The 25824-nt window shown below is 41.9% G+C and overlaps 1 protein-coding gene across 2 annotated transcripts in view; it reads right to left on the bottom strand.

The window, feature by feature from the left end:
• Positions 1-23832, bottom strand: part of LATS2 (large tumor suppressor kinase 2) — a 47738-nt gene extending 23906 nt beyond the window's left edge. Inside the window, exons 1-2 of one of the 2 annotated variants that reach the window (XM_080360238.1) lie at positions 23667-23832; positions 18410-18993 (exon numbers count right to left, since the gene is read on the bottom strand). In XM_080360238.1, coding sequence (XP_080216364.1) covers positions 18410-18748 — 339 coding nt within the window. In that variant the 5' untranslated portion in view covers positions 18749-18993; positions 23667-23832. The remainder of the gene's footprint in view (positions 1-18409; positions 18994-23666) is intronic. The other variant, XM_080360239.1, reaches the window with a different exon arrangement.
• Between the last annotated feature and the right edge of the window lie 1992 nt (positions 23833-25824).

Below are 25824 nucleotides of genomic sequence, written 5' to 3'. Positions count from 1 at the left end.
GCAGCCGCAGCAAAATTATTCACATTCTTAGCACATAGCTGACCGGGACAAGATTCCACGGAGAGGCAAACAATTCCTCCAAGAGAGCAGCTGCATCTTCCTCAGCTCAGGAGCTACTGGGGCAGAGAGAAATGTCCACTGGGGTCCCCAAAACTGACCAAGAGCAGGAAGAAAATGAAAGACTGTTGCTGCTCCACAGTAATGCTTCATGAAACTGCTTTTTCTGTGCTCAGTGAGAATAGAGAAGTGTAATACATAGATAAATAAATAAAGCCAGTTGGTAACGCACACTTTGATTGATGTCCTAAGCAGACTCCAAAGTCAAGTTAAACATGGAAGAACAGGGGGAAAAAATTATATAATATTGAACAGAACACCTGAAAGGAATACAGTCATCCAGCTTTGATTTATTGCATAATTCTTTTCAGAACTATCTTTTAAAAGTATAAAAACATTGCTTTCTAGGTTTCCACAATATCTCTCTTAAATTGTCTTTTTTTAATCTGGTATTTCCTTGGCAGTATCTTTACTCAGTTCACTTCAACGTTACTTCTGTGGGCTACTGGCCAAACAGTACACTTTAACAGTCAAGACACACAGTACTGAAGAAGCATCTATCTTGCTCTGCTCCATTTAGGTTCAAAGGCACCTAAAGGTACTTTAGGTTGTTGTAAGAAAATAAATCCTCTTGTAAGATCCTCCTCAATGCCATCCCCTTATCATTAATATCTCCTTACGAACCTGCCATTAGTCATCAATGAAATCAGCTGCAGCAACACAAAAACTGACCATATCACTACATTCAGCATTCATAACTTAGTATTCACATATTATCTTCCAGCTGTGAGTGCGTCAGCAGAAAACTACTCCAACCTTGTTCCTGGCTGCCTGTGCCCAAGGTATCATGTGCTTCCTTCTTGCCTGACCACACTGTGGTTTTGCTCTCTGACAGAGACAGGTGGATTAGTACAGGCCTATGATTTAGCTATTGAAGTTAACTCGGCTCATTTTGACCCAAGTGAACTAGGGTTAACTCAAGCAGCAGCTCAGCTGGGGCAGTAAGACCTGGGTGAGTGGAGAAGCAAGAAGAGACAGCACTGAGCAGATGGCTGTGTCTGGAGCACAGCTGGAAGGAGGAGACCACATGAGCACAGGCTGAGCTTTCGGTATTTCCTCTGATGGTGGTTGATAGCCAAGGCAGCTGCCGCCACTCTCAACTTCTCCGCTCCTTTCTATGCCCCCTGCTGTACCCTGCAATTGTGCTTGGGTCCCTCCCACCAACCCCAAAAAGTTATTTTTAACCTGGATCAGGTCCCTGATCAGTCACTGCTCAGCTCCACAAGTGCTGTGCTGGCACAACTTGCGGGAACGAACCTGGGAGGAAGCAGCGGGAAGACGGGCAGCTCTGGCAGCACCACCGAAACCTGCTCTCCTGGAGCCCCAGCCCAGGAAGCTCCTCTCTTTCCTTCACATCAAGCTACAAACTTCCCAGGTGAATGGAATATCTCATGATATCTCAAGACCATAAGTTTTTACTTTTTCTTTTTCCTCTTTGTTGCCTTAAAAAAGTTTTTAATTGCATTATTTTGTGTATTGGTGCCATATTAGGTTTAACAAGCTAATCCCTCTCTTACTTGTCCAGTTATCACCTAATATTTCACAGCAACAACAGGACATTTTTCAGAAATACATTTGATCATCTTAAAAAGATACAGCCAAGGGGAAACAGTCTTACATGACAGGCTATAAATCAACATGTTAGACAAGTAATTTTAAACCACGGGAGGAAGAAAAAAAAAATCTCACTGTATCAAGCCAATAAAAACCCAGTAACACTGACTCCAGAAAATATTTGACCTATTCCATAACAACTATATTTCTTAGGAAAATACTGTATTTTGAACTCTAAAGAATTCTGAACGTGATTAGACTGAAACAAAGGAGAGAGAGAGGAAAGCAGAGCAGAGGACATGATTCCCCTCATATTTCCTCCACCGTTGAAGCCTCAAGAAGCTTGAGAAGGCTCAAGTAGATAAAGAAACTGTTCTCCTGAGCAAGTCACTCAGTGTTGACACATTTGCTTAATAGTTCCCAGTAATCCTGGCAGTGGATCAACATTCCTCAACTGCCTCCTTCAAGCCTTTACTCAAACTTTTAGGAGATTGTTGTTTTCCAATGCTCTCAAGCCCTAACACTTGACAGGAGGACAAATAGAAATTGTTTTTCAGGCTTCATTATTATTATTATTACTACACCACATGCTCAGTTGCATGAATACTATTCAGAGACAGCACATTTCTTCCAAGACCTTTAAGGGTACAAAATGTTAAGAAACTAATAGGAGACAATTAATCATTTTTCTTCCTTGAGAAAACATATTCTTAAAAGTGAGGTCTACAGCAAAATCATGCTGGGCAAAATCCTTCTTGAATATTTCAGATGCAGAACAAAACCTGGCCAGTGCTTTGAGCACAATGTTACATGGCCTGAGAGGCTTCATGACACAGCATGCCAGAAACTTAAGACTCAACAACGTGCAGTAGCACACTGGTGAACATCTCAGTTTCTGGATGAATTTTTAAAAATATAGTTTCTATGCACCTGTTTGACAAAACTGCCAAAGGTAAGGATATATGTTTGGTTAGGCAATCAAGTTCCAAATTCCTAAATTCCCCCCATGAGAACTGAGTGGAGACAGTACTCCTACTGGTTTCTAACCTGTGTGCACATTGCCAAGTCCTGTTAAACAGATGTCACTGCATCACACTGCACCACAGGTTCACGGGAAGATCTGTGTCCGTACTCCTTGAGCATACCAAGCCCAAAACAAAGCTAAGCCTCCATGGTAATGATACACAGAAACAGTCTGGTTTTTGATAACCAAGTTCACGGTACCCCAGCAAACTCTGAGCAGCTATAGCTATATATATATATATACACACATATATATATATATATATACACATATATATACATATACATATATATATATACACACACACACACACATATATATATATATATATATATACACATATATATACATATACATACACAGAGAAATGCTCTTTCCTCACTTCTACTGCATGTGCATCTTAATTGGGCTCCTGTCTGTGTGCACAGCACCCTGGATAATGCTGTGAGATGCAGAATTACAGATACAATGATTCCTGAACAGCAGCGTTCAAGCAGACATGCTGCTTCCAAGGTCAACATTGACCGCCTGTAACAGGCATTGCAACTCTCTATTCCTTTTCTGCAAGGCATCCATCAGATCTTAAAAGTGTCAACATTATGATTAATTATTTTTAATCAAACTTTTCAGTATCTGCCACTACATTCAGAGACTGACCACAGAGGCCAATGATAAAGAAGCTTAGAAGTATGTGTGTGTGTGTGTATATATATATACACACACACACACACACACACGTATAGAAATATGTACAAAAACCTTAATTTAGCTATTTTTTTTTTCCAACTGAAACTTCTAGGGTTTATGTTCCAGAACGTGCGATATCTGAGATGCTGGAACTATCTGAAATACTGCCATGTGAAGAAAACAGTCATAGTAGTTCCATATGCACATTGTTATTTGAATGACTATAATGATTCTTGTATATCAATTTTAATAGTTTTCAACATTCAGCTCCTCTCTGTAAAAGGAGAGAGCTAAGAATCTAGAGTACATTCACCTATGTAATATCTGACAGGATATAGATTTTATTTATAATGTAGGCTAAGTGCCAAATGAGCTTTCAATAAGTATTATAAAGAGACCTCATTTTTTGCAATGATGTTGCAACACACAGCTTTACTGCAATGCCAACGTAACAGTGGCTTTGTATTTGATAACCATAACGGAATAATGCAAATGTGAAACACAAGGTGAACGGTAAAAGTCTTGTTAGCAATTTTCACCTGCAACACGATCCATACCACAACAACTTTTTCCCATCATGTTTTCTTATAATATCATTACAAACGTTTGGAAAACTCTGTAGAAACAAACATGTTTTAGAAAAGGAAGAAGGAAAATACCTGGTATGCTTTAAGTTACAGGAATATCTTAACTAGTTATTGTCACATATAGCTGCATTTAACCATCCATGTAATCTGAAATCCAAGCTACTGATATTAAATGGATTCGAAAGTATTTCCATTTAAAGCCAAAATCTGTGCCAAAACTTAAGTTTAAGTAAATGGACTTAGCATGTGTGCGTACTGAGGAGGACTCTTTTGCTGCCCGAAACAAGCAGCAAAGTTCTGGCCTGATTAAATCAACAGGTATTTTACTGTTGGTTTCAGTGAGGACAGAATTTCAGCTCAACAATCTTCATCTTCCAGCATGGTGGGGCTGAGGATATGGTCCCAGTCTAGGTATCCAGATATGCATAGCTGATCTGTGATCCCAAACACACTACTCTTCCCAGCTTTTTCATCTCACTGCACTCTGCCCAGCAGCACTCAGAGAACAGAGCCAAGTTCTACCAGAAACTCAGATTGTGCAGGCTCTTCACATTTTGTCTTCAGACCCAAGCATCCAAGGGACCCTCTGTTGTCACAGGTGGGGTCTGAGGAAGGAGAACACTGTTACTCAGTAGCTGATGAAATGAAAATGCCTCCCAACCCCCCCCCAGCACTTCCTGCAATGCTCCATATACTGAAGTCATATACCACTACAAGCTGGATTGCAGCTCAGTGCATTCCACTGCACTTTGTCACGCTTCCCTGACCGATACTATGCCAAAAATGACTAGCTTTAACAGTCCTCTGGTGAATAAAAGAGCTTTTTCAACTCTGAACCAGAGCTGAGTTTTTAATTCACATTAAATCTGCTTTTCTGTTCTGAAAGAACATTTTTAATGCTGCCTGTAATTCCCCTTCTGTGCTTTTTTTCTTACTTCTGTAGTGACTTTAGTCAATATAAAGGAAAATTCAAGCTGAATAGTTTTTAAAGCCCTAAAGAGACCTCCAAAATATGTCTGAAGGAAGTAAAAATATTAACTAGCAAAATGTAAAGATGAAAAAGATCCACATCATGTTCATATAAATCTAGAAATACATGGAAAAGAGCCAGAAGATTCACAAGACAGCTAACACAGAGAACAAAATCCAAAGTACAGCTGGACTATCTAAACAAGCATAGGGCAATACTATCCAAGATTTGCACATTTACTGTTTATTTACTCAGTACCCAACTGAGCACAATCCTGTGGAACAATACAGACTGCTCCTGGAAGCATCCCTTCTACAGTACTCAGATACTCTAAGCACTTGTAGTTAAAGACTATGGCCTAAGAAACTTGCCTTTGTAATTTTTTATTCAAAACCCATGCCTGCAATTACCAAAAGAACATGATTATGAGACAACTGTAGAACTAATGTAAGTATTTAACAGAGTAAAGCACTCATTATGTCAATGCTTGGCTCCCCTCCATAGCAAAATAATACTAGCATGTTGCATGTGCACCCAAAAAAGGGATCCCACGTCTCCCCAAGCTTTGCTCAGCACAACAAGAAATGTTGCAGGTTCCAGCCCATTTTTGGAACAGAAGGTTTCACTATCCACCCCCATCTCCAGGCTGACATGGAAATATGCCTGCCCCAATTGCTACTCGCGCATGGAAATAAAGTTATTTTTACATTGAAAGAAAATCCTTTATTTTCCCAAAAGCAAGAACAACCATTGCAACACGCATAGAAGGCAGGCATTTAGAATAGAGGAGCATGCTGCCTACAACAAGCAATTAAGCCTCGTGAGGAGAGCATTTGGGCAGGATGAAGGGTTAAGCATGACTTTAGACAGGAAGCACACAAAAGACACTGAAAAGAAGGAAGTAGGGAGGAGGAAAGCAAGGCAACTTGGAGCTTTTAAATTCAACAGGCTGGAAAGTCAGGGAAGATGCCTCTTCTCTGCAGTGCCTGCCAACTAGAACAAACAGCAGGCACCCACTGTTGGGGGACACTGCTGGGCACCCCATGCTGCTTTCCCTGGTGTGTGGGGAACAGTTCTGGCTCTCGCTCCTGTTTCTTCCACACTGCAGGGTTGAAGCACAGGACTTCGCTAATGCCCAAGCCCTCACTGAACACATGCTGGCTTTGGTCATGTAGGCAGCTTTAGGCCGAGAGACCAAAACAGCACTTCAGTGTGCGTCACTAGCATTTTCGTCTTCAAAAACCACATCCAGTTTTCAAGGCAGATATTTCATTAGCACTAACGTGACTGCAGTTAAAACAACCAGTTTGCTTCTAATGGCTGAACTCAGCATTACCAGCTCTGTGACCCAACCGCCCTTTTCTCCAAGTAAATGCCAAACATCACCCTCTCTGCTCACACATCCAGTTCCTGCTTTTTAGCAGGGGCTTAACCCTTCTTATGCCTCCTATTACCCTCATGATTGTCAGCTACCACTTTCCTGTCAGAGTTTAAACCTCCTCTAACCATTAGCTGCCATAATCTAAGTTAAAAAAAAAAAAAAAAAAAAGAGGAGGGACATAAAAATTACTTCCCTTGAGCCTCTTCCCAGACTGGGAAACCACAAAACTACTATGTGAATGTGGCAAAACAAACCAGATCTGTGGTCTAGTGGCAGGATTTTCCCCAAATCCATGAGCTCAAAAGTTTGTGTGCAAGGAGGGTTGACGGTGCCCTGCTAGTTTGACTCAAGGTTTTGTCTGGTGCTGGCCAACGGCGTATTTCAAGGTAATGGGAGAGAGGAACAGAAGGAAGTTTTAGGCCTAGATGAAAGTAAAATAACTGGTCTCTGCTAGATGCTGTCCTAATGCTATGGCGGCTGTTGTTTGGCCAATTTAGGGCAGGGTAATGACTGAGTTAATACTCCAGCAGACAGTAGTAATCTTGGGAGCACAAACCCTCCTCCGCAGGGCAAGAGGAATAAAATGGCTCTTTGCAGAAAAAGCAAGAACTCCTGTTAAAGACAGTGCTGCTATTTGCCCAAAATAGCGTTCCTGGAGATGCTGAACACATAGCAGGACGTTCTGACCTTCCCTGGAATCTGGGAGAAGGCAGCTCTGCCTCAGACCATGCTGCAGCTCAGACTCTCCCCTGCCTCCTGAGCAGAGGCATTCCAGGCTCAGGAGGCAACAGCTGCTCCCTGGCAGTAAATCTGAGCACCCATTTCTGTCTAAGTGCAGAGTAGGGCCTGCAACAGCAAGTTCTCAACCTCCAGCAGTTTCTAACGCTTACAAACCACAGGGAAGTTCCTGGAAAAGTGGAACTGATTTCTTACAGAAGGTTTTATAGCACCAACGTAGTACTGAAAAATACCTTTTGTAGGTTTACTTTCATGTGGCTAAAATCTCTGAAGGTTCACTTTTGTCAGTAAACAGAGAAAGAGGGGGTGGGGGTACGCACACCAACGCAAATGAGAATTTTTGTGGTTTGCTTTTGAATTTGCTGGCACTTCCCAGTGAGGTCCTGCTTCTGTAGTATGGGGAGCTGGCTCGCCATATGCCCTGACAGAAACTGATGACTTTTACCCACTTGTAAAGTCCCTCTAGGCTCTAGGTCTCTGATTTGCATTGTTGAGCACTGCACCAACATCTTCTCTCCATCATTTGCATGACCGCAACATCACACACGTGTTTCACAGGTTCTTCATAACATATCTTCAAGAAAGCACTCAATGAACTTAATGCTAGCATTAGAGAACATAATAAAAAACATTTTCAGAATGGGAGGGGTGGCCAAGGTGCAAGAAATGATCACAGGAAAGAACTGGAAGTGAGTTTCCAGCACAGCAAATGCTGAAGCACTTGAAAGAGAAGAGGAATTCCACCCTGCTCCAGCACACAGCCAGCTGGTCATTCCCATGTCTGGACAGCACACATTACACAGGCAACCAGGGGATCAACTAAAAGTACAATCAAGAAACCATGCAGGACAATCAGAAGAGACAGGCCCCAGCAAGGTGCAACACGCATCTCTGGAGACAATTATTCGGCACTTCTTGGAGCCAGGGCAAAACCAGCCCAATATGGAGTGAATTTGTCTTGTCTCTATGTCTCCATCATATGGCCACAACATGGTCAGAGATTTGTTTTGTTTTGCAGGCCGGGATACCCTGCACATATTAATATTTCCAAGGTTCCAGTTACATTGATTAAATTTTATTTTATGCACTTTTATCCAGCTGACATCTGGCAGGAAGGCGGAATGAACCGAGTGAGTGCAGCAAAGCCAGAGGAAAAGCACAAGTAGGACAGGTGGCTAGTTTAAGCACAGGCTATGGAGTCCTGATTCTGAATGGAAGATGCAGAAATTAAAATATACGGAGTGTGCTGTGAAAGTCACATTACAGTTGCATCTATAATTCTTTAGGATGTCACATCAAATCTAAAAAATAAGGTTGAAATCTATGAAAGAGTTCTTTATAGTTTGCAATTATTAAAAAAAAATAATTATTTTACAGTATTAAGAAGCACATGGAGAAAAGCACGTAGGAAGTGTTGTCATTCAAACTAATGGAGCAGAGAAAACAAGGCAACAAGACAACAGGTAAAGTAAGGTATAGATTTAAAGAGCCTTGAAGATAGTTCAGAGTTGGTACAGTGGAAGAACCAAATGAACAGGGAAAAAAGGAAGCTGCAGAGCAGCAACTATGATCTCTAAGTCTGTGCTGACATTTTCTTCTGTTTTGAAACAACCTATATCCAACAGATTCATAAATGGTAGATAAAATCCAAACCTAACCTTATAAAGACACAGGAGTAATTTTACACTGCTAGCTATCAAGTCAATCTCTTTGAAGCCCAAGAACAGCTATTATCACCTAGATCAGCAGTCTTCTTTCTAGAATTTTGTATATGTGAAGAGTAACACACTGTATCTTTGCATACTTCGGCTGAAATAATTTACAAATCATGCATCAGCATAATGATGGACACAAAAAACAGTTGCAAAATGCTTGGTCATTCAGGCAATCTAAACTTAAATCTCAACATTTTACTATTTACACTGCATTTATATTTCTTTAAATGTGTAGAAGAAAACGTGTGTCAGGAATTTTCACATACACACACATACACTGATAACAATTAAAGCCGCACAGAGCATAGTTATTTTCATAGGCTGTCCCTGCCATAGCCGTTACCTACCTGACAAAGTTACAGGTACACAGCTTTATTTGGCTTCAGCCAAATTAACTGACCTAGAAATTTTTTAAGTATTTTCATATCCTCTCCTGCTCTCTTCATCCCTTGCCTCCCTGGGCAAATATTTTTAATTGCTTGAATGCAGTTAAAATGAAGAGTACAAGTTTCTCATCAGGGAAAATCCATCTCTTACACTGCAGAGAAGTAGAACACGGCCTCAAATATTAGACTCTCATTTACTTAGACCGAAAAAGAAATCTTCAGTGCAGTACCAAATCCTACAGACTAAGTTCTTCACAAGCAACTGGTACCATGCAAGCACTTCAGTCATCATAATACGTATGTGCACATGTGCATCTCTGGGGTGAAACCTAATTGCTATGTGTCCATTTGTATACAAGAAGTTTCTTGTGGACTGTCAGTGACATTCCAGATGGCAGGACAGGACCATCGGAACAAAACCAGCTTTGCTCTGCTGCAACCATAGCTGGGAGACCCCATCAAGATGAGAGCTGACAGGACCACCTCAGCAGAAACCACATCAGCTGCCAAGTAACATGAAGTTGAAAATACTCTGGCAGCAACAATGTTTTGGGTGACCAACAGAAGATGTGCAGAGCAGACGGACAGCAAGAGTTTGATCAGTAGACTTGCACCAGGCTTGCTTTATGCATCTTCTGAAGATGGGAAATTGGGATCCCTCTCAAGTCTGGACAACACGAGCCTGCTGCTGCTATGGTAGGATAAAGCCAAAGACCACAATGCCACAGAAACTTCAGCCTCTATTTTGGTAATCAGAGGCATTTTAATATTTAATGTTACTTCTTTTTCAGAAAAAAGCTAAGGAATTATGAAAACCTAAAAATAAGGATCAGCATTTTCCACTCAAGGCTTCAGCTCCAAGCAACATAAAAATGCCAGATCTAAGCTATACTCACACTTGTGTTATGAACATGAGCAGAAAGAGTGAAAAAAGCAGAATGTATTTTACACACTGTACACATGACTTAGGTAAGAATAAGGCCCAAATTAACACAAACATCTGTAGCTTTAAGCAAACAGACAGAGTGTCTGTCCTTCTTAGACTGTACTAGTTCGAACTGTGGGTGTTCCAGCAGTACTTGGTTGTAAGACATCTAGAGTAGCTATATCTATAGTGAGGCAGCCTGCAATCCAGACAGAATTCTTTCCTAAGTCAAATAAAGGAAAACCTGGGCCTGTTCAGCTGTTTGTTAAGACAGACTTATTTAGAAAACAAACAAAAAAGGCAATAGTGAGGAATTAATGAACATACCCAACAGATGAGAAAAACAGCAGCTGCCATCACCATGAAAACTGGACTTGAAGGTCTCTTTCATGTCTCTCCTCACCAATTTTAGATAGTATTGCATACGTGCATTTGCAAGTCACAGAAACAGCCGGTACCCAAGGAACAAACAACATATGTACTGGAGCCTGATTGATAGTAGATTGTGGAGACATACAGACAACACACACAACACACACAAGACACGGGCTGAGCAAGGTTTGAATGCTGTGCCCAAGGGAGCATCAACAAGCTGTGACCTGCTCAAGAGTGACATAATCAACCTCACAACCAAAAACCACTTCTGCTGCACTTTGTAGCACATAACCATTCACCTTCAGAGCAACACTGGTGTGATCCTCTGTCCCTGCCTCCTGGGCATGACTATGCTGGTCACTGTTTCTCCTTCCAACAGCAGTCTGGTAAGAATCCAGCCAGCATCTTGAGCATTTCCAGAAAACAGACACACAGTTGTAATACCACCATGCTTTCAGAAAATGCAGTCACAGTAACTTCATTCTGCCCTTGGGCAAATACGACAATATCTGCCAATTATATTTTACTTATAAAATGGAAGAAAAGGTAGTTTAGTTCCCTTCAGTTTAGCAGATTATATTATGAAATGAATGCCTGGCTACATTCTTGTAATTTAAATTACTATAAACTCATTTATCTGGTGGCAGTATTATTATTTCTGCACAGGATATAGATGAAATTCCACCCTCACCCCCCTTTTTTTTTTTAGTTTCCATTAACTTAGTTTCAGTTCTGCTGATCAAGTAACTTCAAAATGTCTGTAAAATATTTTTTCCTGTGGGTACAGCAAGAAAAAAAAAAAAGTGAGGAAAAAGGACTACACTGTAAGTTACTCTATGTATATTCAGTCATGCTTTAGGGGGGGAAAAAAGGAAAAAAAAAGGCACTCCACACAATATGGCACGTACCTATATATCACATGAGAAGTAGTCATAGGCTTTTATTTGCATTCTATTGATACTCAATTAGTAGCTTTAACGCAAGCTCTTATTTAGTTTGGCAACTATCAGAAAAGCATTCCTAGACTGAATTAAATGAGTTCTAAATGCACACCTTGGTTTATCGCTAAAGACTGCAGCATGCAAAAGCCTTGCATCCAGTACTCTACTGAAATCTAAATTTAAAAGCATCATTCCATTTTTTGAGAAAGAAAAAACCCCACAAACTCAACCAAAAAAACAACCCACCCCCAAACGGAGATGCTAATTTTCAGTCTCAGCATAAAATCACATTGGTTCCTCTCAGATACAAGCTGAAAAGAACAGTAGATATTTTGGCTGAGAACAACAAAAAACAAAAAATGCAAAAGGAACAGCTACACCCTACTACTATTGTGATATCAACTTCCTGTTATGATAATGGCAATCTTTACTTTTGGTCACAAGGGCTTTATTATTCAGAGACTGAAGTTAATGCTTATGCAGAATATTCAGTGACTGTAATGAAACTGTTTCTTTTTAATAAAAAAGAAAAAAATCCATAGCTCAACCTTCTCCTGAAGATTAGATTTTAATAAATACAATTCAAGTATCCAATGCAAGTTAATCTTACACCCTGTTACAGCAGTATAGACTCTTATATTAACTCCCAAGCTTCTAGAATGATTTTGGGACATGAGGAATAGGAAAGCATTAGTTTAAAATAAGATTCACATTTATTTACAGCTGAAGTCTGGCATCTGATTACTGTTCTGCCATTTCAAACATCATCCTACTACCAAGTTGCAAGTTATTCAACAGTTTGCCAAAGAAGAAAGACTGAAGAGACTAATGATAATAAAGGGCAGAGACTAAAACATACTACAGTCTTATTCAGTGCCATACTACTGCCCACCTGCCAAGAAGCCACATCTTGTCATGTGAAGGAGCACATGAAATCACCTCCAGCTGCCAAGGAATACTTCCCACCACTGTGAAAATGCAAGGGAAATTATCTTCCTGCCTTCTGCAGGACAAGAGCACACTCTAAGCTACGCTTACACAAAGCCAAGAGCACCTTCCCAAATACATTGCAGGAACTGCATCATAACACAGGATTTAAGTATATTCACTAAGAGAGCATCATGAAGAAGTGACAGCAACATAGGCAGACTGAAGACAAGAGAATGAGATAGAAGATAGAAGTGTCAGCAGGTATCAGCTCAGATGTGCTCCTCGCCTTGTGCTTTCAGAACCTGTAAAGCTATGACTAACTTTTCTGCAGCAGCTGAAAACTGAAATGACTTAATGGACTAATGTCAAGCATATTGGTGAGAAATCAGTCCCTTACATGTCTCAATGGAAGAACACTCGATGATACTCGAAATATCTCAGGAATGAGAAAAAGGTTGAACCCAAAAAGGGAGGTTAGAAAGAAAGAAGTGTAGGAAGAGGTTACAAAACAAGCTCTTAACACGTAGAAAAAAACCAGAGTGAACAACTTACCTTCAAATGAGGGAGTAAAATGAACACACAAGAGACAGTTGACCTGAATTATCAAAACCTACTGCTAAAATAAAATCCTTCTCCTGCATTCAGCTGTGAGTGCCCTCATTTGAAGCCCCGTTTTTTCACCTTGTAACTCAAGAATACTTATTTCCTCCTGACCTGCAATGTACTTGTAATGACTCTTGCCACAGAACAACCCAGGCAATCTTAACAGCTCATTCTTCAGTCATTTTTCATTAACAAAACAACCTGTACCCATGACACCCATAAGACAACTCAGATGTTTACCTTGGAGGTTTTGGTAAATAGCTGGACAAGCAGAACTCTAACACAGGTAAAGTTTACCCAAGCAGAAGACCATTTTTTAAAATGTTATTAAATTAATTCCTTCATTTTCTCAGGGCTATTACAAATTTGCTGTCCTTCACTTTGAAGGCAAGCTGTCTCTTTAGATTTGTCCTCTTAACAAATACATCACAACAGATACTTTACTATAAGCAAAACTCCAGCCGTGCAATGCCCGTTACCAAACCAAAACTTTGCATTTTATCTGCTTCTTCTCTTCATCCTATCACTGGAGCAGTAAGTCACACTGCTCAGTAATGCACTGCTAGATGACACATGGATTATATGTGAACAAGCATGACCTAAAACCCTATATAGAAAAGAAAAAAGAGAATATTAATTCAACATGTAAAGTACTTTCTGCCTAAGATCTATTTGGCACAGCAGAATTTCCCTCACTTAAGACAAGTGCAAATATTTGTTTAAATTGATATAAGTACTGTATTCCTCATTCTCAAATTCTCCCCAAATCAAGCGTAATCTTTGCCAAATGGGTTGAATAAAAAGGCTGCAATCCACAATGAAGAGACCAAAAGAATCTTGGATTGCAAGAAGAAGGGATGAAAACAAAGACCACCCCACTTAACTACAAAGTTAATTCCATGAAGTCAGTGTAACACAGACGACAAGATGGTCAGCCTGATATTCTTAGACACATTACAGTATCCACAAACACCATTCCAGTTCCTTGAAAGACACTATAATTAGTGTCCAAAGATCTTCCCCTTTGGAATGTTCTCATATTGGCACGGGTGAGGTGTACATGTTTTATTGGAGGTATTTATAAAAGCCTCTGGAAAAAACAAAGCATAAGAACTTTTCCGCTTCATATATTCACATAGTTGTACAGTGTATAGTACATGATGCATGTTACTGGAAGTAGATATCCTGTAAAAAAATCTTAAAACATTTTTTTTCTTAAAAATAGTTGTCCAAACAAACCATGTCTAGAAATCTTCACCCAGAAAATGCACCATTACTCAAAGAAAAGAAGTTTGGCTTGAGGGGGAAAAAAAAAAAAGTTACAAGAGTGTAATGTTCCACAGTTCATCTAGAACGGCTGCAGCCCACTCTAAATTACAATGTCAGTGGCTGTTTATGCTCTAAGGAAGTACAGTAAGTACAGTACAGCCCATTCAGGTTGCTGGAATGTCCCTGATCATATGCTCAATTGCATCTATTCATTAGAAAAATTCAATCCACAGCAGCAGCTGCAGTTACCACCACACCCCAAACCCCATCCAGTTGCCCCAGGTGATTCTAGCAGTCTACCAGCCTACAGGACAGACACTCTGCAGTCTTGTCCCTCTGCAGTGACTGCAAGTTACACTTCCAAGCCCAAGGAGTTTTATTTACTAAATAACAGTAGTATTAGCGCTGCTTTTGGATTCAAGCTTTTAGAACAAAAAAGGTCCAGGCTTTCGCAGTCATGTTCCACAAGTTTCAAAACAATTTATGCTGCACTAATTATTTTTGATTGAAATTTGCTAAATAATTACTGTTGAAAAGATGACTTAAGCAAACACAGACAAGTTACTCCACTTGTTTAAGAAGAAGTATGACTAATTATGTGTGAAATTCTCTTTTGTATCTCTTTAAAAAAAAAAAAAAAGTATTCCTGGCTTCTTTCAGGTCATTTGCAAAGTCTCCATTAAGTTCTAGGGGCCAGATTTCACTACAAAGTCTTAAGTTACACAATGGCTGAAAAGAAATCTCTGTGAAAAAACACTGGCCATTTAAAAGAGCACTGACAACTTCCCAATCAATTTTAAAATAATGATAATAATAGTCTGTTTTCACATGTAACACCTATGATGACTAACTGAAAGACACAAGAATTTTGTATTTACTTCATGAATTACACTGCATTTTCTATACTTGCTAAATTTACCAACCAGCTTATAACCAACTTCCTGCCTGTGTGGCTCTTTCACAGAGCTAGAAAAAAAGTAATAAAATGTCATGATGTTTCCTTTTTATTTAATTAAACCAATTTCAATTTTATCTTAAAACCTAAAGTCACTCAAGGCAGAACAGAGAGCTATAAACCCTACATTTATATTACTACCTTGTAGTATGTAAAATGGTGGTTGTTAAAATCTAACCTGCTACAAATGTTAGATGAGCAGAGCTAATAAAAGTAATAAATAGAAGTATCCTTTCCCCAGCCCATAAAATTCATACTCCTTCCTTCTTAATTGGCACTGCTCCCCTTCAACCTTCCAAAAATCCTTTTCGTGGCCCAATAAGCCAACTGAAGAAGAATCCTGATTCTTCCAGTGCTCCATCTAGAATGCCAAAAATCATGAGCCCAAATCCAACTTGAAAGTGGAGTTCACATAAAATCAAACTGAATAATCTATGAATTCTTCACAACTTCCTATAACACACATGATTAGAGCTTCTCATGACAAATTGCCAACTTCAGGATGCTTGCAGCCATGAAACAGCTGATTAGTGCACCACAAAGCACAATGAGGAGGTGTAAGATCTTGTACTCTGCAGGATTGCTGTAAAGGTCAAGTAGACTATTAGGTATTCATGGACTGAAATCCTTAACCTCTAAATACTTGCTCCTGGCATTTGGGGGGTGCGAGAGGATTCCATGTCCGTTTACCAACTTCACACTAGCAGTCGGTCCAGAGGTAAAGAAAACCATTTCTAAAGAAACTGAAGCAGACTTCATTTTTCTTTTAAATCATAGAACAGTTTGGGTTGGAAGGGATCTTTAAAAGTCATCTAGTCCAACCATCGGGCAATGAGCAGGGATATCTTCAACCAGATTAGGTAGCTCAGAGCCCCATCCATCCTGGTCTTGAATGTTTCCAGGGATGGGGCATCTACCACCTCTCTGGGCAACCTGGGCCAGTGTTTTATCACCTTCAATTTAAAAAAATTCTTCCTTATATCTAGCCTGAATCTACCCTCCTTTGGTTTAAAACCATTACCCCTTGTCCTACTGATCTGTTACCTGACTCCAGAAGGCATGCCTGCAGTAGGCATTTAAAGGCTTTGATTGACAAGCAGGGACAGGGTAGCCTGCGATGGTCAATTTACTACATATTATGGTCTGATTCATAGCAGCTCAGGCACTATGAGGAAAAGAAAAATCTAGAGGTAGTAATCAAGTCTGTCACACTACACCATGCCACCCCTGGGGCCAGATACCTTTCACACCATCTCAAGAAGCTTTATTCATTCACAATCCTCCAGGACAGTCAGCCTTCCTATGGCTTGGACCCACAAATGCCAGGAAACCCAGCATTTTTAGCCATAAGACTCCAGTTTCGGAACCCAGTCTGGATTCTAGCCAAGTGTGATCCTGCTTGTACTTAGGGACAGCCTCATGCCATGTCAAGGCAACAAGTCACAGCTAGGGAGAAAAGCTAAATGTGAGGACGGAAGGATCATGGCCAGTGAGGAGGGGGAAAACCAAACCAAAACAACACACACACACACACACACACACACACCCCACCCCTCCCAACATCCAAACATCAACCAAAATTGTGCAGCCAAATTTAAGGAGGTAGCAGAAATCTCCACATCTGGGCTCAGAAAACTCCACAACTTGGCTCATTCTCACCTTTCCACAAGAAGCAATACCATTGCATGAACATTGAAGTCAAAACAGCTAAAGATATTAAAAACTTCACATATATAAAGCATTTTACTGCCTTTAATACCAAGACATTTTAACAGGTGCTCAGGTGTTTCTGTTTTATACATTGGCTTAACATTTCTATGCTGTAGCATGCTCAAAGTACTTTCCAAGTTTTCAGTCCAACAAGCCTGTTCTGTGTGTGAACGATTTGTCCATGTAACCTACCAAATGCATGCTTCCAATCCAGAATCCAGCTGTGCTCATTTAACCTTGGCTCATATGCACAGGGAGCATTCTCATCCTAAATTGCTAGGGAAATTTAGAATGTGGAGTTCTAAAAAAACTGTTTTCATGAGATGCTTAGTATCAAGGAAAAATCCCTGGCTTCTCCAGTAAAATAATTCAGCACAGCATCTTGGTTCACTGGACAAGGAAGTGTTCAGTTGTTCTGTATCATTCCCCATTGGATCTGCAATCTACTCTCCGATTATCTCACACAGCATAAACTCTTTGGAATAGAAACAGCACTAATTAATGTCTATATAGCTCCAGAGAAATGCACACTGTTTATAGTAATGCCTGGTGTTAGTTTCATTACAGATTCAGAATACAGCCTAGGAGAGCCAAGAGACTCACACTCTGCCATGAGTGAAGGGAGGTTAAGTTTTGAAATCAAGGAAATGCCTCTGAAAACATTTTGGTTTTAAATCTCTCTAATTTATATCAAGATCTATAAATGGAAATGTTTCACTTTGTCAACAACTGCTATTCAGTCACATGGGAAAAAAGTTGCTTCTTTAACAATCAGAATCTGAACCCAAAAGAGGACTTCATCTCTAAAAAGCAAAATTTTGAACTATTCCTGGACAGAGGTGAAAGTCAACACCAGCACTGGAATCACATGCAAGATGAATGCAGCTCAACACAAAGACCATGTTCTGCACCAGGTGAATGGTCTTTGAATTAAGAATACATTCTAGCATCAATCCTGGAATGACAAAAGCATCTCTGTGCCAAGTACTTTATCTGAGGCAGGGCTACCACCTCTTGAAAGAACAGAGGTGGTGAGGAAGAAAAGGTGCACACCCAACCACTGCTGCTTGCTGAATATCCAGACAGTTCCACTTGCTTCTGGCAAACAGCAAGTGAGCTTTTTCAAAGAGCATATACAGTCTCAGTAATTTCTTCTAGTTGCTTCTGATAGTGAACCAAGTTTAGATGTGCTACATAAAATTCAACTCATAGCTAAGGCTTGTTCCAATACAGAGAGGAAATAAAGTGGGGGTGGGGCAAGGGGAAAGACAAGCTACAGCCTTATACATCAACTGGAGAAATCATAAGAGAGTCCTAGAGGTCACCATGATAATCTTTAACATGAATTAACCCCATACTAGACACATCTCTCCACAGCAAGTCCACCTATTCTGCTAGTCGTACAGCAACACAACTGTCAGAAGATTTGGTGCATTTTGTCAATGGGCAAGCTTGATAACTTCCATCAAAATCCTTTCCTCAGTCCTGAGGATAAACTAATTTTGAAGGTAGTGACAATCCCCCCTCCAAACTCATACGTACCTGATCGCAGCCTGCATTCACCAGCTCCTGGAGCATCTGCCTATTTACTTCAACAGTTGCTGTAGTGCTCGACTCGTTAGCAAAAGGCAGCAAAGAATACCTAATTTCTCGCAGAGCTTTCTGATACGGTCCAAACTTGGGCGTTTGTCTCATCTGCTGCTGCCTTGCAGCATCCTTCCCTATTAAAATCTTATGGTCCAGAGAAGTTTCACTGCCTGGTCCAATTGGTAGTCCCTGACCTGAAGATTTGGATGGTTGCTTTAAACCTTCTCGAATCTCTTGTAACCTTTGTCTGCTGTTTCCAGAATACGTTGTAGCAGGAAAAGTCTTTGGCCTCATTGTTAATCCAGTTTTCTCTGAGCATAAATACAGCTTTATTCTTAGGGGTTTTTTTTAATTACTTTATTTCAAAAAGAGTGTTGCTTGACGGTATCAATTTCTTGTAAACATAATCCTTTGAAGAGAAAAAGAAAAGGCAAAACTCTCAATAAATTTCTGCCAGCGTTTTACTTCAGCTCACGATCTTCATGTTTCCTACAGAAAATGAAAATCCTTGGAATCATCATTTTGCAGACTGACAGTGTCTGAAACAAAAGAAAATAAAAAGTACATGCAATTAAGTTGATATTATAAATGCCTCTGAAGGGATGGCATGACAATTAATCGTGAGAGTGAATCAGTTTAACCTATTAAGCTGTCACAGCTGGATTCCCTTTAATGATTTTCACTTTATCTGTTTTCAAAAATAGGATTCCAAAAGGCTTTCTCAACGTAATAACTAATTTTTCTTTAAAGTTTCATTTTCAAAATATATAAAGCTCTTAAAACCTACAATTTTTAAGAATTTTACAGGACCTTACTGTGGCAAGTTTCCTGCTCAATTGCATAACCAAATCCTGGACAAGCCTATCCTATTTCATAATTAGGCAAGAGTATGCTCATGAAAGATTTTGTTTTACACTAGCTCAGCTCAGTTTCAGAAGTTTATGAAGAAGATTTATAATGGAAATATTGATGACTCTAACCATAGCAACTGCTAGTATTCCAATAACAAAGTGAATAACAGCAAGACAAGATTTTTTGCCTTTCCACATGAATATCTTAGCAAAGCCTAAAGGTAAGAATTATCCCCAGAACTGGAAGGATGAGGGGAAAAAACAAACAAACACACACAAAACCACAACCCAAAAACAGAGGGGGAAGGGAGGGATGCATGTATGATATTTCATTAACTGTGCCTTATAGGGAAGAAAGGGAAAAGAGGGGTAGATGGAGCTACTCAGTAACAGCAGAAGAGGCAAAACCAGCTCAGTTAGCATCCCAACACAGCAGAAAGAAGACTTTGAGACAGCTTTATGCACCCCTTCTGACATGCAGCAGAAAACAACATAGCACAGCTGAGCTACAGTGCAACTTGCAATCGCTGTGCAGCACGAAGTTACAACAAAAATCCTACTTGAACTAAGTCTTTGTGGCATCACCATCATAGAAACGTTAAATAATGGTGCATTCGAAAGAGGATTAGAAAGATAGCTTAACCAGAAATGTCATCTCTCTGTTGATGCTGCTTACACAACTTTGCTTCTGCTGCTGATACCTGCACTTGCAAAGTTAGAATTTTGTTCAGTTGTTTTCAAATCACAAATACAGAAGATAGTAACACACTGCATGTTCCTTTAGGTTGTTCAGAATTTAACCTTTTTTTTTTTTTTTTAAAGGAGTTTCACTTCTGATCATAATACACATATCTTTGGAAACAGTTCATCCAAAAAGTATTATTTACTTTCATATGCTTATACTAAATCCTAACTCACTGCAACAGCTCTTCCTGTGACAGCTATATTATTTCCCAACAATATACGATACAACTACTTCCATATATTTACCATCACTTCTCACTGCAAAGAGAACAGCTTACTGGTGTGAAGGCCAAGAGAATCTGGGCACATTCACCTCTGAACCCCATCACCAACTTCTCATTAGTACAAGATTTCCTCTACAACCAAGGCCTGAAATGCAACAGTGAAGTCAGACCACAGACTCTTTTATGATGGTTCACCAGTCTGACAACCATCGGTAGGACAAGGGGTAATGGGTTCAAACTGAAACACAAGAGGTTCCACTTAAATTCGAAAAGAAACTTCTTCTCAGTAAGGGTAAGAGAACACTGGAACAGGCTGCCCAGGGAGGTTGTGGAGTCTCCTTCTCTGGAGACATTCAAAACCTGCCTGGACACTTTCCTGTGTAACCTCATCTAAGTGTTCCTGCTCCAGCAGGGGGATTGGACTGGATGATCTTTTGAGGTCCCTTCCAATCCCTGACATTCTGTGATTCTGTGTGATCCTATGAAATGCAGAGGCACAGATTAATCACTCAAGATACGATCTACATATTATGTTCTTACAACGCACGCCACATACTGCCCTAATGGGAAATTTCTGTACAGTGTAACATCAGTCCAGATCCACATCTTTGCTGAAAGGTGGCAGACTAGCTCTACACTGAAAGCTGTAGCATCAAACTGCTTGAGAACACACAATGAAGGGCACCCATATCAACCTCTTTTGCTAAGATTTAAGTGCCCGGTTCACTGAAAAAAACCCTATAATGTATTTGAGGTCTTGAGCTCCTCCACTCAGTACTTTTTAAGGATGTCTTGCCGCCCTAACTCACACAGGACCAACAGTGACATAAATGCCCACATGCACATTGGACAGGGTTTGTCACTTGTTTTCAGGGAAGTGCTAAATCTGTTCATCTAGATTTTTATATTTCCATAAACAGATCAGCTACTAGGTGATAACAGAAAAAGTTTTCATTGTTCTCAAAGACAAAAGCGACAGAAGGATCCCAATAACATGATTTTGTCTACTTACACAGAATATAGCAAAAGATAATACACAGCCTTGTTAAAAAAAAAAAAACAAGCAAATAAACAAAAAACCATAGTATTGCAGCCCTTTTAGGATTACATCATAAGTAGCTAGTGCTCAAAAAATACAGAGCAATTAATTGGGTCTATAACTATCTGTCTTTTCCTGACAGCCGCAGGCACCATATGGCTGGGTTTAGGAATCTGAGTTTTTCTTCCTTTTTAGACCCTGTGCCAATCCTGAGGCCTGGGACATGCTGGAAAAGCTTCCAACCCCCCCACCTTTTTGCAGCAAAGGACTGCTTGCCCACTTACACACATGCTTCACATAAAGAACTTTTGTGACCTTTAGCCTTAGCTTGAGTCTAATAATGCTAAGTCAAGCCAGCTGGCAACTTCCTCAGCTTACATTTACAATACGGCTAAACCAGAAAGAAACGTTGATCGTTTAGACAGTACAAATGAGAACAACAACAGCAGTACATACTGGAGCTAACTGCAAACGTGTTCAATATTTTGCAGAAGGATTTTTTAACTAAATATGTAAGATAAGCAAATAAATCAAAAAATTAAATATTACAGGTGATTTACAAAGAAAGACAAGCTGCCTGCTTTTTAAAATCTTCCTATGATTTGCATTTTTAACAAAAAATAAAAGGGCTGTATGCTTTAAAAGATATCTAGTGTGTCTAATTCTGTCTGAGGATTTCTGAATGTACCTCTGGATTTGGATAACTCCAAATCCTCCTAATCTGCACCTTGCCTACAGCATTAATGTATCAATAGCCTTCCTGCTATCTCAAGAAATTATTTTTCAGAATTATTTTTGAGCTTCAAGCCATTCTAACTAAACAAACTTAAGTTTTTTTTCAAAAATGTTATGCATTCTGCACCAAATAGAAGCTTGTCCATTATCCTGAAGAAACACTATTTCAAATAAGCATAGCATTACTTTAATTGCATCAAGTTAGAACAATTTTTGAATAACATCATTCTTCATTTGAGAAATACCAATATCTGCTCTGGCAGCAATCAGCCAACAACTTTGAAATTATATGCTGATGTCTGTCACCCCAGCAGCACTAGCTATTCACTCTCCTGTCTCTTTATTAATCAACAGGTTGCATGTGCTACTGTTTCTGCGGAGACGGGGCAGAGGCAAGAAATTAAAGTTCAATTGTGTTTCATAAGCTAAGTCCTAAACCCCAAGCCGGCGAGCTACTTCCTCCGCTGTAGCTGTGCAGGCACTGTAGTGAGCTGAACTAGCGATCACTGCAGAAAGAAGGAGCAAAGTTTTAAGAAACTGCTACAACTGCCTTCCCTCTCTTAATTTACAGGTATTGCTTTGGCTTTTTTGGATCACAAATTCATGGAAGCACTTTGTACTGAAGCCTAAGATTGTAAAGGGGCTGGGTGCTGTTTCAGGAATTTCATTATTATAGAAACTGTGCTCCCCTTTGTAAGTGGGCACACAGTGAAATCGAAAAGAACTGAAGTATTTTCCCAAAAGTCATTCCTCCTCTCCTTCCTCCTGCTAATAGGACTGTTCAAAAGTAACTCTGCCCACGTCCCACTGCCAACCTTAAGCACTGGCCCAATCCAGCGCTGTGGGAACAGCTCACCTTCCCCATCCCCAGCACACCAGCAGTAATTGACCACAGAGCCTGGACACTCCAAATAATCTTTTTCTTTTTTCTTTTCTTTTTTGCGTCATTTGCGCGAGTGCTTTCGCCAGAGAAGGGGGTATTTCAACATGCACACCACTCGCAAGGCAGCAGAGAGGGTGGTGAAGTGCTGAATTTTGGCAGTGACCTTCAGCTGACTGGGAACAGCAGGGCCCCCCCGCAGCCAGACGGGACCTCGCGGGCTCTGAGTGCCCCCGCTCGACTCCCCGGCCCCACAGAGACACCCGGGCGGGGTCTGGCCCAGGCTCGTCGCCTCCAGCCCCCGTGCTAGGCGGGAGTACCCCCTTCTCCCACAGCCCCGAACCCACCCCTTTCGCAGGCAGAAAGCTCCCGAAATAAACTTGGGCCGTTGACCAGCAGCCCCGGCCTGCTGGGGCACCCCGCGGAGCCGGTCCCCGCGGCGGCGGGGAAGCCGGGATGTCCAGCCCGGGGCAGAGGCCTCAAGCAGGCAGGACCCCCCCACACCCCGCCAGGGCTGGGCTGTCACACGGGTGTCCGGAAAATGTCGGAGGGTGCGGGCAGAGCGCCCAGGCTGCCCCCGGGAGGGGGACATACACTCGGGACGCCCACTCCCGCCTCAAGGACCGACTCGCCTTCGCGCCCCCTTCCCCTCAGGCCGCAGCAGCTGGCGGGGGGTGCGCTTACACTCGCCGCTGAGGGGAAACCGCGGTGCCGCACCCCCCAAACCCCCTTCGCTCACCTCCTCGGGGCGCCCAGCGCCGTCGCTCGCCTACCGGGGGCCGTCACGGAACGACTCGACGGCGACCCCGACGGCGCGGGCCGGTCTCCATCCTCCCCCTTGGCCGTCCCGGGCACCGAGTGCGGGGCGCAGTCGGGACATTCGCTACATTGTTGGCATTCCATTCGCGTCACGTGACCCGCGGCGCCCGCGTCACTGCACTCCCCCCCTCCCCCGCCCCGCCCGGCGCATACCAGCGGGGGGAGGGGCTTCCAGGGCGAGAAGCGCCGCTCAGGACTGTGGCAGCTCCGGGGAACCGGGGGGCGGAGGGGAGGCGGCCCCGTCGGAGCGGGCTGCGCTCCGCTCTCCCCGAGGTGCTCTTGCCGAGGTTCACCGGCAGCTTGTAGCACTCTTTCCGCTCACAGAGCACCCCCCGCGCTGGGGTTTGGGGAGCGAGGTGGCTGAGGTGGTGAGGGAATGGCGCTGCCTCCGCCCCTTGAGGTAAAAAGGGCTGAGGGAGGCGGCTTGGGGGTGCCCATCTGCCTGCTGGGCGCCCCAAACTCAATTTAAGTGTGAGTTTTGCGGTGATCATATTTTTTTATTATTCCTTCCACACTGAACTAAACCCCACACACATAAAGTAGCAGAGCAGTCAATGCCTGTTCGGGCTTCGCTTTTAGTTTCTGGTTTGCCCTTTTTTTTCTTTGAGGAGAGGTTACCTATTTTTCATGTATTTTATGATGTCAAGGGGGCTATGAGGTGCCAGAGGGGAGCAGCCAGGGAATTCACATCTGGATCAAAAATGCAGACCCAAGCTACAAAGGATTTTTGGATGCAAAATTCATGTTTGACCTCATTATGGAGCTGCCTGGATCTGAGCCTGCTTTTCATGAGAGTCACAGTATCACAGTATCACAGTATGTTCTGGATTGGAAGGGACCTCAAAAGATCATCTAGTCCAATCCCCCTGCTGGAGCAGGAACGCCTAAGTGAGGTTGCACAGGAACATGTCCAGGTGGGTCTTGAATGTCTCCAGAGAAGGAGACTCCACAACCCCCCTGGGCAGCCTGTTCCAGTGCTCTGTCACCCTTACTGAGAAGAAGTTTCTTCTCAAATTTAAGTGGAACCTTTTGTGTTCCAGCTTGATCCCATTGCCCCTTGTCCTATCATTGTTTGCCAACGAGAAGAGCCTGGCTCCATTCTCATGGCACTCACCTTTTATATATTTATAAACATTAATAAGGTCACCCCTCAGTCTCCTCTTCTCCAAACTAAAGAGACCCAGCTCCCTCAGCCTTTCCTCATAAGGGAGGTGCTCCACTCCCTTAATCATCTTGGTTGCCCTACGCTGGACCCTCTCCAGCAGTTCCTTGTCCTTCTTGAACTGAGAGGCCCAGAACTGGACACAATATTCCAGATGGGGTCTCACCAGGGCAGAGTAGAGGGGAAGGAGGACCTCTCTTGATCTGCTAACCACCCCCCTTCTAATACATCCCAGGATGCCATTGGCCTTCCTGGCCACAAGGGCACAGTGCTGGCTCATGGTCATCCTGTTGTTCACCAGGACCCCCAGGTCCCTTTCCCCTACACTGCTCTCTAATATGTAATTTCCCAACCGATACTGGAACCTGGGGTTGTTCCTGCCCAGATGCAGGACTCTACACTTTTCCTTGTTAAATTTCATTAGGTTATTCCCCGCCCAACTCTCCAGCCTGTCTAGGTCTCGCTGGATGGCAGCACAGCCTTCTGGCGTGTCAGCCACTCCTCCCAGCTTAGTGTCATCAGCAAACTTCCTGATAGTACACTCTATTCCCTCGTCTAAGTCGTTAATGAATATATTGAATAATACTGGCCCCAGTACTGACCCCTGAGGTACTCCACTAGATACTGGTCTCCAACTAGACTCCGCACCATTGACTACCACTCTCTGGCTTCTCTCCTTAAGCCAGTTTGTAACCCACCTCACTACTCTATTGTCTAGACCACACCTCCGCAACTTAGCAACTAGGATGCTGTGGGAGACTGTGTCAAAGGCTTTACTGAAGTCAAGGTAGACCACATCCACCACTCTGCCATCATCCATCCACCTTGTTACATTCTCATAAAAGGCTATGAGGTTGGTCAAGCATGACTTACCCTTGGTAAAGCCATGCTGACTGCCCCTAATAACCTTCTTATC

This window comes from Nesoenas mayeri, assembly GCF_963082525.1.
Source record: "Nesoenas mayeri genome assembly, chromosome: 1".
In the NCBI taxonomy this organism is placed as follows: Eukaryota; Metazoa; Chordata; class Aves; order Columbiformes; family Columbidae; genus Nesoenas; species Nesoenas mayeri.
Note: the sequence above shows the minus strand (reverse complement) of the source record. Positions and strands in the feature narration are given on the sequence as shown.